At 40.6% G+C, this 15877-nt stretch overlaps 2 protein-coding genes across 4 annotated transcripts in view; one reads left to right on the forward strand and one right to left on the reverse strand.

Annotated features, from left to right (window-relative positions):
- Positions 1-1519: 1519 nt before the first annotated feature.
- On the reverse strand, positions 1520-11383 carry TXNDC9 (thioredoxin domain containing 9). 2 transcript variants are annotated; one of them, XM_057743551.1, is made up of 6 exons: positions 11234-11373; positions 10249-10391; positions 8813-9031; positions 6913-7031; positions 4049-4303; positions 1520-2118 (listed from the first exon to the last, which is right to left on the reverse strand). In XM_057743551.1, exons 3-6 carry the CDS (start codon positions 8999-9001, stop codon positions 2001-2003), a joined length of 681 nt encoding a protein of 226 aa, XP_057599534.1. In that variant the 5' UTR covers positions 9002-9031; positions 10249-10391; positions 11234-11373; the 3' UTR covers positions 1520-2000. The 2 variants fall into 2 exon arrangements, with proteins under 2 accessions (XP_057599534.1, XP_057599533.1); XM_057743550.1 differs by lacking the exon at positions 10249-10391 and having other exon boundaries at positions 11234-11383.
- A 1000-nt stretch (positions 11384-12383) lies between these two features.
- EIF5B (eukaryotic translation initiation factor 5B) overlaps positions 12384-15877 on the forward strand; it is a 69742-nt gene continuing 66248 nt past the window's right edge. For both annotated transcript variants that reach the window (XM_057740534.1, XM_057740536.1), the window contains exon 1: positions 12384-12585. In XM_057740534.1, coding sequence (XP_057596517.1) covers positions 12551-12585 — 35 coding nt within the window. In that variant the 5' untranslated portion in view covers positions 12384-12550. The remainder of the gene's footprint in view (positions 12586-15877) is intronic.

The raw sequence follows: 15877 nt of genomic DNA on the forward strand, positions 1-15877 counted from the left end.
AACCCCAAGGATAGTAGTTTTACAGGGCTTTCTTTCACTGTTTCTTTCCCTGAGTTCCTTGCAAGAGTTCTAGTTGGTCTGCCTCTATTGCTTTTTTTTTTTTCAAATAAATTTATTTTTTTTATTGGCTGTTTTGGGTCTTTGTTGCTGCACACGGGCTTTCTCTAGTTGCAGTGAGCGGGGGGCTATTCTTCATTGCGGTGCACGGGCTCCTCATTGTGGTGGCTTCTCTTATTACGGAGCATGGGCTCTAGGTGTGTGGGCCTCAGTAGTTGTGGCACATGGGCTCAATAGTTGTGGCTCATGGGCTGTAAAGTGCAGGCTCAATAGTTGTGGCACATAGGTTTTGCTGCTCCGTGGTGTGTGGTATCTTCCTGGGGCAGGGATTGAACCCGTGTCCCCTGCATTGGCAGGTGGATTCTTAACCATTGCACCACCTAGGAAGTCCCTGCCTCTATTGTTATCACACTGTGCTATTAACATCCACTAATTGCTGGTGGACTTCTCTGTTATTTGACAATGCCCTGGGACATAAACTGCCACACAGTTCAATCTAATTAAATTCAGGTTTTTGGTTGAGGTTTTTTCCAACCCTAGGGCTACTCTGAGCTGCCTCTTTCATTCTGTTAAACTTCTCACTGGTCTTTGTTTTTGCTTGTTGCTATCATGGAGCTGCCAGTCTCCTCTTACTTCTCCCCCCAACCCCACCTTAAATCTCCTCTGTCTATAGCAACACCCTTATGCTTCAACTTCTCTCACTGTTCTAAAGTCAGTCAGTCCCTTTAAGGAATGCTATGGAAGCTGTTCTTACAGCCTGCTTCTTCCACTGGGCAGAACCTCTGTGCTACTCCCCCAGTGTTGGGGATGGGGAGAGTAGCCTGTTTTCTAGGAGTGGTCTGTAAGTAGAGCAGTGGGTGGTAGCCCCCAGTCTTCTCTGCTTGCTTCTCCTTCCATGGAACCTCCACACTAATCACTATTGCTCTAGTTTATGAGTACACTGGGGCAATAGTGATTAGAAAACAGTATTTCTGGGGTAGATATTCTGTGCTACAAGTGGGGACTGCGTGCAGCAAGAAGTTCCAGACTTCTCTGCTACTGCTGCTTCGAACAGAGCTTCTGCAACACAGAGCTTGGGGGAATGAGAGATGCTAGCAGTCTGCTCCTCCTAGGGATAAACCGTAGGCTGATGAGGGGAGGAAGGGTGCAGGGTCATGGTTCAAATACCACAGAGATTCACTATTCTAACTAAGATTGAGTATTTTCTTGGATAAATGTTTGTTTGCTGTATGCTCTTCTGACAACTTCCAGAGACTTTAATTAAAAAAAAAATTTTATCAGTTATGGTTGTTTCACTGAGGGGTCTGTAGAGCTCCTCATGCTGCCATTCTAAAAGTGCTTTTTGATTGTTTAATGCATGTCTTAAAACACAAGCAATCAGGACCCTTTAAATAAGGCAGTATGCGCACAACCTGAAAAAGCTTTCTGCTGCCATCAGCTGATTCCACAACACCATGAAGCATACAGAATAAATAAACAGTTCTTTAATAGTTAAATATATTCCAGAAGTAAAGTGTTTCTAATTCATTTACAAGTGCAGTCTACTACACCAGTAAATGTTACTTGACCTCTTTATAAAGTAAATGATGCCGTGTAAGAATCAGTCCTGGAATAGTGTGATGAATTTCTATTTCTAATCCAGTAGATTAAAAACACAATTGTGAATGGTATAAAATCCTAAGAATCATATTGTGATAAAACCAATCTCAAAAATAGAGAATCCAGACCCTCCTCAGATAATTTTAGAACTCAGAAGTTTTCCACACCTTAAACACGAGCTCCACACAGAAAATATTAAAGTCGTTTTTCAATGTGATACAACTGCATAAAACTCTAGAATATGACCATTAGGAGACAAATGTACTAAAATCAACGGAATTTAGAAAACATCTAATTCTGAAGGAGAAATAAGAAGACATTTTACAAAGAATTATAACTGTTTTCTAATCATCATCAGAGTCTGAATCATATTTCTTTCCTCGAATAGTTTTCTTTTCCAGCTTTGTGAAGTTTGCTCCAAATTTCTTTTGGCTCTGAAATGGTGGCTCCATTAAATTTCCACTAAAAAGAAAGCAGATTTGAAAAACACTTACTCTCTATGATTTAGTACAGCTGGTATATTAAACTGCACAAAAATCTATCCTTACTGTAACACGTGGAACAGAGAAAAATTTTCTTTAAAATGTTGGTGTCAAGAAAGAGGTATATTATTTATACTGATAGCTAGTAGTTTTAAACTTTACTTTGTACTACTAAATGCTTTAGATCAGCGTTTTATTTTCTTATCATTAATTACTGATGAACACTTCACGGGATGAATCAACAAAACTTCGGACTGAAAAGCATATAAGGAAATCAGTTATTTTCTCCCGTTTTGGGTATGCTGAATCTGTATTAGATTCTTGTCACTACGAGAATGACACAGGAAAGTCGTGCTCTGTTTTTGACAGCCTGGTATGACTGGTTTGATTCTATTTAACATCTTTTAATGCTTAGATCTCTACAGACATCTACAAAACTCATGGAATACCATTATCATTAACCCAGAATTAGTATGGAATTCTTTTCACAACACCTGAAATCTTTCAAAAATATCTGGAAATATTCCTAGCACCTAGATCTTCGTTTTGAAATATCATTTGCCACTGAAAGGAGCCATGGCTTCTTGAAGAAAAAGCCAATTCCTATGGAGAATACAACACGAGGCTCCCTAAAAGACCTTACCTGCACCAGAAAAAAAGCGCTCAGGGAATTATGGAGACATGTCAAAAGGACACAGAAGCCAGTATGAAAGGCTCTCATTGGCCAAATGTGAGGCAATCTGAGCTTCAAAGTAAATAATAATAGTAACAGACTATAACCCATTGAAGAAAAAAATCCATAGCCCATTCTCATATAAATAAACGAAAAAGTAAATTAATGTGGGGTCTGGAAAAGTTCTTTCTTATATCACCAGTTGGCTTGGTAGACAACTGGTTAACCAATGCAGTTATGAGCACCAGCAATGAGACAAACGATCACATATCTCCTGATGTGGTACACTGAGAAGGAAGAATATAACATCCCTTACGTGCAAAATCTGAGTCTAATTTTGAAACATTAGATGAACCCAAACTGGGAGATGCTCTGTAAAATAACTACCTTGTACTCTTCAAAAATGTTAAAGTATTGAAAAACAAAGGAGGGGAACAAGTTGCTATAGGCTAATGGAAACTGAAAATACACAGTAAATACGCGCAACCCACTTTTTCGGTATGGAGGACGTTATTGGGACAATGCTAGAATTTGAATAAGGTCTATAAACTACATTATTTTGTGATTTAATAATTTAATAATACAACTGTGGTTGTAAAGAATGTTCCTGTTCTTAAGAAGTGCACACAGAAATATTTAGGAGTAAAGGGACAATATATCTACAATGTCCAATCAAATGTTCTCAAAAACAGTTTATATATATCTAGAACAAGAATGATAAAGCAAATATGAAATGTTGAAAATTGAGGGACATGGTTGAATGATATACGAGAATTCTTTGTACTAGTTTCCACCTTATTTAAAGTCTGAAATCATTTCCAAATAATTTTATTTAATATTAACATTTTACTTAATATTAAGAAAATAAAATGTAAAACTCCAAAATCAATTTCTACAATGTAGGAATGATTTATGGATGTGTAGGAAAGATTCAGAGAAAAAGGAGGAAGGGAAATAAAAAAAATGAGAGAACTTTATACTTACCAAAAGGCACTCTGACTGGAATAACTGGAAAATTTTACCTGTTATTTTTGCAAATCGAAAACAGGCACAAAAGATAAGATGATATGCTCTGATTTGTGGAATTAGAGAAACTATTTGTCTGGAGAAGTGGACAAAGTGATGAGTGGAAAACGGAAGCTGGATTTTATTGTTAAACGATAGATCGTTTTCTGACTGAGACTGTACCCCATGGTAAGCAAATTAAGCTAAGCACAGAAATAAGATTTTAAGTTACCTGTAATTGAGAATATCAGAACAACCCAGCCTCCATTCTAAAGTTTCTGTGGTGAAGTCATCTGTATTTCCTAGGTCAGAAAATCCAACAACAAAATCTTGTGTTTTTCCGTCTTTCACCAGTGCTAGCGTGGGAATGACTTTGATACGCAGTCTCTCACAAAGGAAAGGTGCTTTCTCCACATTCAGCTTCAAAAATTTGGTCTCAAGATGTTTCTTGGACAATATCACCAAATGTCTGTCTAGTATTTTACACCTGTAAACAACAACACAGAAAATCAAAAGCTAAAAACAACAGATTTCTTTTTCAAAATAAATATTAAGGCACATAAAAGTTTTTAGTTTTTCTGACTCATAATTCGGCAGCCAACCTACGCTTCTATCAGATAACCTCATTTCCATTTCATAGGTTAGGCGTCTCTTTTTCTACCTCTCATGATACTGCATTCTAGAAAGTCTGATCTGCCTTAATGATATTTATAAAAAAAAACAAAGTATTCAACATATGCCTTAAGTCTTAAGTGGTTCACAAAGTTGTCATATTCATGGTTAAGAATAAAAAACTGTCATTTCTCTTATGCATGTTTCCTGGCATCTCATAGAAGGTGACAAATCTGAACCTGACAGAACACAGAAGACACCTCTCAGAATTAGAAATGTACACATGGTGCTGTACTTGGAAGTGCCTAAGAAAGACTGAATGGTATCACTGAGAAGGAACCCTTCCAACTGTGCAACTCTGTTAGTGAGAAGCTCATCAAGGTTAAGGGCTACAAACACGGTCAACAGAGTTCTAAAGAAATGAAAAATACCAGTAGTAACTTTTATTAAGCCAACTAACTGAAAAGGAAAATGGAAAGCGATATCTTCTTTAAATTTTAAAGTGGCCAACCCTCTAGTGTTTCTGAAGGACTACTGTGATAATCTTTTTGAGCAGCAGTTCTCACCCAGGGGTGATTATTACAGTCAACTTTTAAAATATGCAAAGAAATCAAAATTCTCTGAGAGTTAAGCTAAGAAATATGCAAGTGATTCTCATGCCCAACAAAGTTTGAGAACTACTGCTTTCGATGACTAAGACACCAGACGCTTCATAGCTGGCTTTACTAGCAGGCTTTTTGGGTACTTCTTGGTAAAGTTTTCCTGAGTTAGAAACTTAGTGGACCCAAACCTTACAAACCTTGATGCCTCATCACCTCTGAGTGATTGTTTTTATATATCACCCACATAGTGCAGCAATGGGATTTTAGTGAAAAATGGTAGGAGAACAAGTGGTTTCTGAATGAAGCTCCAAGCAAGTGACAAATCACTAAGAGAAATATATTCTTGAAGATTTGTAAAGAAATCAACTCCACGGTTTTACTGGAATAATACGGAATCTATTTCAAGTAGGTCTATGTTCCATTTGTCAATTAATCCATTTTCAAAAAATCCAGAAGTAGCAGTCATGGTGTAGTTAAAACAGTATTAGGATTAAAATCCAGGTTCAAATCCTCTTTTATCATTTAGTAGCTGACTACATTAGGGAGATCAGTTAATCTCTACAAGTCTTGGTGTCCACACATGAAGCATAGGAATTATATGTACTTATCTCAAAGGGTGATTGTGAATGCTCCAGGACTTTATACCACATGAAGTGTCTAGTATACTATGCGCTAGAAACTTTGATATCTATCTACCTACATCTGTATCAACTCATTTCAATCTTGACTTTCAGTTTTGTTTTAAGGTAAGTACTCCCAGGGCTGCACTGCTTATAAATTCATCAAGTATGTTTATTGAGCCCCTACTACGTGTAGTCAATGCTGCTCTATGGCTAGGAACCTGGAGCACCATGGGCCACGAAACAAAGGCAAACTTTCTGCCTTCACAAAATTAACCATCTAGCGGGCAGAGACATCTAATAAATAAGTGGACAAATATTATCAATCTTCCATTTACCTTCCTAATCCCTTTCCCACTTTCCCTTATGGAAGATTTTACCATCTCAGTATTTTCTCTCAGCTTTTTTTGTTTAGTCAATAAACCCCAGGCAGTCAGTCCCTGAAAGGTGTTAATAACCGTGTTGTTACCCCAGGCAGTCTATGGAAATGCCAAAATAGGGTGGGGCTGGGACCACAGGGAATGATGGAGACTCTGCCTTGGAGTGAGCATCTAAGCAGGGGCAGGAGCTACTCTGCATCAGTGAATTGCTTTCATACAATTCTAGGTCTGTTATCAAGTTATCTGATACTTAAAAACAAATTCTGAAACTTGATTAGTTGCCAACATTAAAAAAATTTGGCTTAAAAAACTTAGGCTAAAAAAAAAGGCTTGAGTCCTCTGGTTTAAGATATAACCTCTTCTGGGGCTATTTTCACTTTGAGGGGTCTGCCTCCAAAGAGAGGCTGGCAGACCTGGGTTTGTCTAAGAGAAATCACTTTCTTCTCCTTCCAGCCAAGCCTGGCAGTCCCAACTCCCCATGTCTGCCAGTTGAGAAGCAGTGACTGAATTCAAAGTTGGTGTTCAGGTGTTGGCCCCATTTCCAACACTGTGGCTGTATCAGAATAGTAGGGACAAGTAGAATTCTTTTGGCATTGATAAAAAATTAAAGTGTGCATTTCTAAGATGTTTTAAAACTTAGTGAAAATATAGTTCAAAGAACAGCCATTTCTACGGAAATACTGATCTTCCATAATTTGTACTTTCGTGTGTCACTGGTTTTTAAGTTAATCTTTAATGGCTGCTTAACTTTAATATACTTTTAGTACAAAGAAACAACTTAGGGAATACTTCCTTTTATATTTTTCTTAATTTCTCTATTAAGTCAGTGTATCTCTAATTGGATCTCATCATGTTCAAAAAGTCACTGAGGGAAACAATTACCTGAACGTGGAGTCTCTGTAGAAATGGCAAACCACTTTTTTACTCTCCTTGACTTCTTGAAAAAAATCTCTCTCACTAGGGATTTCTCTGTATTCCCCATGTCCTTTTGAAAGCCATTCCTAATTTGGAGAAAAAGGAAATATCACACATTTGAAATATCTCTTTCAATATCACTATACTTTATGTCCAAATCACTATAATATTTTGTAATCAAGCTGCTTTTATCTTAGAAATGAATTCTCTTCGGTGATGTACTTTCCTGTGTTGCTAGTGTCAATGCAAAAATAGTCTGCGGGCCATGACTATCTCCACAGCATGGACCCGTATTTAAGACGATTATCTGTCTTGGTAACTTAAAACATATGTTTTCTTAGAACTTCAAAAATAAAAATTTAGACTATAAAAATAGAGACCTAGAATGTAAACATCTACTAAATTTCTCTGCACTGAAACTACTAAAATCAGAGGCATCTGATCTAAGTTACTACATAGCTTTAAAAAATAATGCTTGTGAGATAAAGCCAATCAGTCTTTGGGCAGGGGGTGGGTACTGCAGCTCTGAAGCTCAGGAGCCCTGTTTGCTTTTGATGACTACCTTAGAGATACTGAACCTCTTCTATACTGGCCACCCATGGATAGTATCCTGGGAAGAAACAGGTGTTTCCACATGTGGTGTCCAGAAACAAAGATCCCACAAGGCACCTAATCCAACTCTCCAAATCAATAAATCAACCCTTATCAACCATGTCAGACAGATATTTCAGCTTCTTGAACCTCTCCTGTGGCAGGAAGCTGATCACCTCAACTGGAAGGTTGTTTCCTTTCTCAGGATCTGGTCTTAGTATAAGGGAGGACTGGACTTGCAGACAGAAGGCATGGGCTTGAATCACTGCTCTACCACTTCTCAGGCTATGAATTCTAATAAACTTCCTGAGTCTCACTTTCCTCATTTGTAACGTGGAAATCATAAAGCAACTATCTCATTGAGTTACTGTGAACAGACGTGAAAAAAACAAGTGTCTGGCATGTGTACTTAAAAAGCATTTGTACATGTACTCTCTAGTTCTTCGAAAAGTCTTCTCATACTGAATCCCAATATATCCAGAACTTTGGTCTGTGGATCCCAGCTTGGACCTCAGATGAGAGAGAGTTCTAATCTTTTTGACATCAAATATCCTACATTGCCTACGTCCTGCTCCACATTGAACATTTCCATTTGCTTTTGACTTTCTCATATGAAATGACTTCTAAAACTTCTCTGTCTTCTGGCTGTCCTCCTCTGAACACAGTCCTCTAGAAGTGGTCTAACGAGAAAGGGGCAGGAGTGCCATCTCTTTTCTTCTTCTGGACTTAAGCTAACACAGCCCAGACTACATCACTAGTTTTGGTTATCTATTTCACGGTGGCTTACACTGAACTGAGACCTACTGGAGGCCCTGACATTTTTCTCATTTCTTTGGTAAAGCTTCCATAAAGAGTTTAAACTCTCAAATACAACTCCTTCATGCTGCATTTGCTTTGAGAACAGCTAAGTTACGATAGGCTTTCACATAACTCCACCTGAAAGGGAACCCACCAACCCACAGCGGGTGGATTCTTCCTCATCCTCCCAGTGTTCTTCCTTGTCCACTCTCTCCTCAACCACACAAATCTGAGCTCAGAAAATTATCCTGGGCACACGTTTCTTGTACTTGACTATGGATTAATATACCGATCAGGGTAATTCTGAATGTGTCTTTTTAAAACTAATTTTTTTTTTCCAGGCAAACTTTTAATGGCACTAGGTACTTTGAGGTCAAACAATTCTAAGAACTAAATGTGACTACTGCGGCATGTATATATATAAGTTGTTAGAAGCATACTGTTAGAGCAATTTCAGAAAGCAGGGCAGAGAGGTTACTTGTTTCTGCTGTTGGGCTTTCCTCAGTGCCTCGAGTCTCTTTTCTTTGAGGCGTTCCAGTTCATCCTCGTCCATCTGATCCAGTTTCTGAATTTCCGAATCCAGACGCTCTTCCACTAGTTTGGTGGTCTGAAGCAACTGAGTCTCCAGCACTTTTGAAAACATGTCAACAGATGCATTTCCTTCCATTCTTCTAAATGGTACAGTTCAGCCTTGATGCTGGAGAGAAGGTTTACAAAATTAGAGAAAACAATAAGACAAAGTTTTCTCTTAGTTTCAAAAATGCTAGTAAGTATATAATTTGTGGTCCACAAAGTGTTCTGCTGACAACCAAGCACGTCCTCTTAAGAATTTTTATTTAAATGTTTTAAAATTTAATTTTCAATCGGTTATAGTCACACTACTTGAAAATGATTTAGACCAAAGTTTAGGTGCTTCTGATTTAGTTTGTGTTTTACTATCCTAAAGCAAAGACAAATCTTTAAGACCATCTCCAGACCAGAAAAAAATGAGTAGATGAGATTAAACCTAGTGCTGTATACTGACAATGAGTGTTCTTTACCAAATGAAAAGGGAAGCAAAGCAGAAATGACTGTGAACATGACAAAGTTTAACTGTAGTGAGGTTTTACACATACATATACACACCAAACTTTGCTTCAATATAGAGCAGAGTTGAGCAAAAGACATATTTTTCATCTCTGCCTAAGTGATTTTCATTTAATTCTGAAGAGAGCTCATTACAACTTATGTAAAGAACTCTGCCTGGTGTTCCCTAAGCTTTAGTTTTTGTTCCTGTTCTCCCATTACCTAATAATGTCTATGAGGCCACAAATATTGATAATGGTGTTGATTTACTGACACTCAGTGTTCTTAACTCTGATGTCAAACAATATAACACTCCAAATATTAAAAAGAATATTGATTTTTCCATCACTCCTCTATGTAAGATAAGTTTAAAAATAGAATCTAATTCAGATTAGAAAGGAAGATCTATCTTAATTAGATATTCTATTTATTTACTTAAAATTTTTATTTTATATTGGTGTATAGTTGATTTACATGTTGTGTTAATTTCAGATGTACAGCAAAATTATTCATTTGTACATATACATGTATCTATTCTTTTTCAAATTCCTTTCTCGTTTAAGTTATTACAGAATATTGAGTAGAGTTCCCTGTGCTATACAGGAGGGCCTTGTTAGTTATCTATTTCAATTACACATTTTAAAAGAAATGTATTATTGTTGTTGGTAGAAAATCAGATGATTTTATGTGTACCCCTGAAATTCGATTTGTAATTTGCCTATCAAAGCAGGAGGCTGTTGCATCTCAATTAACTATGATACTGTTTGCAACCACTACTGAAGCACTTTCAAAAATCTGAAAAAACTTGTGAGCTCATTCACCCAGCTTCTGACACACAACCTGACTCACCAGACCCTCTGTAAATGTTGAAGTGAAGAGAAACAGTCTTGCAAACTTCGCTTCTGATGCCATTTTTTTAAACACATGAAAAACAGCTGAAAAGCGTAGCGGATTTCATCTTTGTATTCCTGGAGTTAGCAGTGCTAAGAACACTGCAGGTGCACAAAAAACATTTGCTAACGGTTGAAGGAACAGTTGCGTAGCTTCTTTTCAAATTACTGTTAAGTTTCAAAAGTATTTCTGGGTTTAAAAAAACCAAAACTTAAGTTCCTCGTAAATGTTATAAAATTTTAAAGGAGCTGTAGTTCAAATATAGTAAATAGATTTCACACTTCCTACCTCCCAAGAAAAACGTAAGGCTGTGACTCTGGATCCGGGCCGGATGAGGCAGAAAACGGGGTATTAAACACTGACTTGCACGTCAGACCTGTTCTTTAGCAGGGGCATAGCGGATGCTTATCTCTAGGGTTTTATGGGCTGAGCTCAGAATTCAATTCTGGGGTAACTGGGAGCAGAAGCGATTAACAAGACCTGTTCTCGGGGCAGGTGGTGCCGGTCACCGCATTAAGAAAGGGGTAAAAGAGATGGTGCAGGGATCCCGGTAACTTCATTCTCCAAACCATAAGCTTCTGATTCTTTTTTCAGTTCAACTGAATGGTGGGCAGGGACTTGTCCTCAAACTACCTAACCATTTCCTTGAGTCCTCTGCGTACACCCGCCAAAACAACGAGGGGGCCTCACCCTTAACTGCACGCGAGTCGCTTCCCAAAAGTACCGTCGCCACTCCCTGCGCCCCCCAGAGATAGATAAGGGCAGGGTTGAGGGGGGCCCGGCTTCAACGCCTCCCGGGGCGCATGCGCCAAAGCCTCCTGCACGGCGCGGACACCAGCGCCCGAGCCGCGCCCCTCCCCCGCCCAGGCCGGAGGCTTGGCAGCCGGGTGTCCGTTAGTACCGGAATGCGTGGCCGGCTTTCTCACACGGCCCTCTGCCTCACCTGAGCTCTCGGTAACACCTAAGGAGTGAGGAACCAGCTTCTCCAGAAGAGCAATCCACTCTGGCTTCAGCCTCGTAGCAGCTGCCGGTGGCTGCGAAGCGGCCGTCACATGCGCCTCCTCATTGGCTACGGCTCTCACGCGATACAATCTGCGACACCCCAGGCGGGGGGGCGGGGAAGAAGGGGACGTGCGTGCGGTGAGCGCTTCTGCGCGTGCGCTTCTCCCCACCCCGTCCCCCGCCCCAGCAGCCCGGAACCGAGGTGTTCGACCTTTCCCTCCCTCCGGGGAAACGGGCCAGAGGGCGAGGGAGCGACGTATGCTGGAGGTTGTAGTTTCTTAGTGCTCAGCTGGGAGTTGACGTTCTTAGGCTCTGACGTAATGTTACTCAGAAATGAAATAGCTACTGTCTTGCTGAGGAGCGACTCTCCAATGTCGTTTCCGCTGTGTTTATTGAACATGTCCTCCTTTGTTAAAAAAGTTGAAGTATAACTTATATGCCATGATTAGTTTTTACATAGTTAACACTCGTAGTGTCATCGTCCAGATCCGAATACGGGACGCTTTTACAACCCGACTAGGTTCCCTCGCCATTTCCCTGACGCACATTTTCAGAACTTGCTCTTGCTTTGAATGTAAAGATTATGATCTATTTTGGAGAATTAATGGGTGTGTCTTTGTTTTGTGGTTTCTGTGTGTGTGTCTGTTTTTTTTCTTGTAATTCACGGACGTAACCGAGAGGCTCAATGTTGTCCTGGAATTTTCTGTCTCCCTGGGGAACACCCAGTGGTTCACTGTAGTTCTTTACTGAACTTCACGCAGCTGAGAGTACAAAGGGGCAGAGGTTGAAGGTGGAAGGGAAACCGAAAGTCTACTTCTGAACTGAGATGCTATTCCCCAGGTCTGCGTTCCCCGCAGGGAGGAGGCTGACGAGGGCAGTTTTCAGGCTCCATTGTTCACTTCTGGGTTCTAGAACCTGGAAATCGCGCGGGGGTCGGTGTGCGGCGCACGCTTGCGGGAAGGGGGCGCTCGGGCTCCCGCCTGGCTGGCGCGTCAACTGGAGACGCTCTACCCGAGGCACAGCTCTCGATGAGCCGCGCCTTGCGTCCTCACGCCGAGGCGGCGGGGTGATGCGCTTGCGCACTCGGAGCTCACACCATATGTGCCCTGTTCCAGTGCGCGGGTCTGTGGAGAGCCGGGTGCGAGAGGGGGCAGAGTGGGGGGAACGGAGCCGAGCGGAGACCGAAGTCGGCCGGGGGACAGTGGGTCTGTGAGAGACCGAATAGAGGGGCTGGGGCCGCGAGCTCCGCTGACACACGATGGGGAAGAAGCAGAAAAACAAGAGCGAAGACAGGTAACCAGTGGCGGGGTCCCCACGGCGGCGGCCGAGGCGGCTCGGGGTCGCGCGGGTCCCGTGGGCGCGGGACTGACTGGGGTCGAGGCTCGAGAGCCGGCCCCATGGGGCACCGGCCGGGGCCGAGAGTGGGCGGTGCGGGCGTGAGACCCCAGTGCCGGGCGGGCGCGGAGGGCCTCGGTGGTGGGCGGGTTCCCAGCCGAGACTCCGTCCGCCCGGCTCTGGAGAAGGGGTCTCCTGCCTGAGGAGCGGGGCAGTGGTTTTGGGGTTCGCGGCTTGGCGGGGCAGGGTTCGGCTCGGCCAGCGTGGCCCGGGCGGGTGGGAGTTGTTTTTGCTGCGCTGCTCTTGGCGGGGGTCAGGAAGAGTTCTTTTTATGCTTTTGTACCTATGAATTCTTGGCGAGAGAGGGATTTGGGGTCGACTGTGCCTCTAGCCAGGTGTTCCCACTCTCTGAGCCGCTCAGGTACGTTGGAGTTACAGAGAGGAGCGTAGTAGCTAGCTCTCTCTTAACTTTATTTAATTTAGGTACAGCTTTCGATTACTTAAGGGCTGATTGTCCAGACTCCATGCTTTTCGCGTTGCTTCTTCCGGCCTTTTGGTCATTTCTTTACTCGCTAGCACCTCCCCTAAGAAAGAAGAAGGAGATGAAACAAACGAACCAGGGTCGCCTTTTTCTAACCACTTAAAAGACTTTTGGGCGAGGGAGCTTAAAGGTGTATGTAGGGTTGCGTACCCCGAGATAATTGGAACATTTCTGGGTGTCACATTCAGTTGAGTTCTTTATCCCTTTTCATTGCAAGGGTTTACTTCCTGGGAGTGGACAACATCTATTACTTTTCACCTTTGTATACTACTCACCAAACTTAGTTCAAATACTGGGGGTGGTAAGAGAAATTCGAAAGACAGAAACAGCAACCTGTGACAGTTCATTTTGACTCAAACGGAGATGTGGTCTTGAAGTTAAAATAAGATTACCAGCTGTGAGTTGGAATCTTGGGCTGTGTCCTCACCTGGCCTTCACTTAGCTGATGAGTGGAATTAAAAAGACACCAAGGTGAGTCTTGTATTTCAGTTACAGGTCTATTGGAGGAAGTTAATTGGTTTGAAGAGTAGAACTTAGAGTTAATCAAACCAGGTAAAATATAAGCAGAATTCTGGGGTGATTTAGTGGGACAGAAATTTCTATGCTTTTTACAGGGTGTTTTGGTGCCTAGTATACTTTTTTTCCTTCAGTCTTACACAAGAAATAGAGATGAGTGTAATAAAGCTTCCTGTACCAGTTACCCATTGTCACATGACCGGTCCTGTTTCATCCACCTGCTGGATATTTTAAAGCGACTCTCAAGATCCTTTCATGTGTAGATCCTTCAGGTGTATCTGAAAGATAAATACTTGAGGGGAAAAAATCACCACAGAAACACAACATAAAACACAACCACAATGTCATTATTAAGCCTAAGGAATACTAGCAATGATTTCTTAAATATTATCAATTGTCTAGTAAGTTTTCTAATTTCACTGATTCTTATTAAAATTATGTTTTTCTTTTTTTTAACAATTGGTTTGTTTGGGTCAGGATTACAGAATTCTGTTCTTTAGATTAAAAATATGTACATGTTATTTTACTTACAGCTGTTACTTTTCAAGCTCTTTCACTTTTTTCCATTGAAAAAAATCTATTCAGAGGAGAGATTTTTTTCTTGTGTGTGTATTTTTTAGAGAAAAGTGAATGTTACTGATTCATAAAGATTTTCTCGGATGACGTAGTAAAGTTTAAGTCGCAAACACTGGAGCCTGTTGAATGATTGGTTTGATAGTATAGAAGGAATACTACTGGGTTTTTTCCCCCCGCTAAGACTAAATATGCAGTCTTTATTTTTTGGCTCATGTTGAAGGAAAAATGGTGGCAGTGTAATTGAAAAACAAATTTTCTCATAAGACAATATCAGGGTTTTTTTTTTGTTTGTCATTTAATGCTTTGTGGACTCCTCTCACCTTCCCTTCCCTTCCAAGCTGTTCTAAGCCAGACATGTTTATACTCAGGAAGAAATGGTGAGAAATGAGCAGCTGCTTATTAGCTATCAAGTTAAGGCATTGAGCCACTTTTCAGTTCTTGGAAAGAACGTAAAATAGTTGACTGTTTTAATCCTTATATTGTTATTTTAAATTCTTAGCCACTCAGTGTTCACTTAAAATTAAATTTTACTATCTAATCTGAGTAATTTTATTTGGATTACATATGTTTTGTTATATCAGTAACAGACCTTTGTTTAAACATTGAGTTCTAGATTTTTGTTTCAGCTTGTGTAATTCTGAGAATGAGATTTTGATAGGTGCTCAGCAAATTTTCCTGCTTTTTTTAGTTGACTGTGGTAGGATTCAATATTCACAGATCATACAGACAAAATATAAGGTCAGTATTTTCATTTCTTCTTGTAACCATCCCATTCATACGTTTACATAATGAGACCGAATGTTACAGAATCTTGTGTGCTCTAGCGATATCCTACTGTTTCCATTTACACAACAGGACGGGTATTCTCTTATTGATGTGTGCATAGCAAAAAAGATCCTGATTATTTAGTTTTTCACAATTAGCTCCCGATTTTTCATTCTGATTTTTTTTTTAAATTCCTGGAGTAGGGTAGTTATATTTTTCAAGTTGTAAGGAATGTGGTGTGTTACCTTAATGGGATTAATACATCTCCACCGCCTCACAAAGGATATAGAGGGAAAGAAGATGATTATTTCACCTATCCTACAGTCAGACGTGAAGGTGGGGATGTCATTCAGGAATTAGGAGTTCTTTCGGGATTGAGTACAGGTATCTTTAGCTATGATTCTCTGCACTGGTGGTGAGCTAGTGTAGTTGCTCTTTGCTTTTAACTACACGTAGTGCTCCTGTCATTCCTGGCAAAATTCCTCCTTTTTGGGGAGTTCTGGCTATCTCTGAGACAGTTGCCTACATTTTAGATTTTTGTCCTGGTGTCAGACATTTGTCCTAGTCAGATACGATCAGGGTGGCCGGGTCCCTCCCCTGTGATAGAAAAGATGGTGATCTGCTGAAGGAACCTGTCCAGAGGAGCTGTGAGCATAGCAGGTACTCCAAAGCTTCCCAGAGAGGAAGTAGTCTAAGTGGCACATAGTTCAACTAGTCTAGTTTAACAAAGGAATTTATTTCTCATTTGGATATATTTGAATTAATAATAAATTATATGCATACATTAGATCAAAAAAGAAAAAAGATATATAATCTCATTCCTACACTGATACTTTAGGTAATTGATGCGTG

Source organism: Hippopotamus amphibius, chromosome 7, assembly GCF_030028045.1.
Source record: "Hippopotamus amphibius kiboko isolate mHipAmp2 chromosome 7, mHipAmp2.hap2, whole genome shotgun sequence".
Classification (NCBI taxonomy): Eukaryota; Metazoa; Chordata; class Mammalia; order Artiodactyla; family Hippopotamidae; genus Hippopotamus; species Hippopotamus amphibius.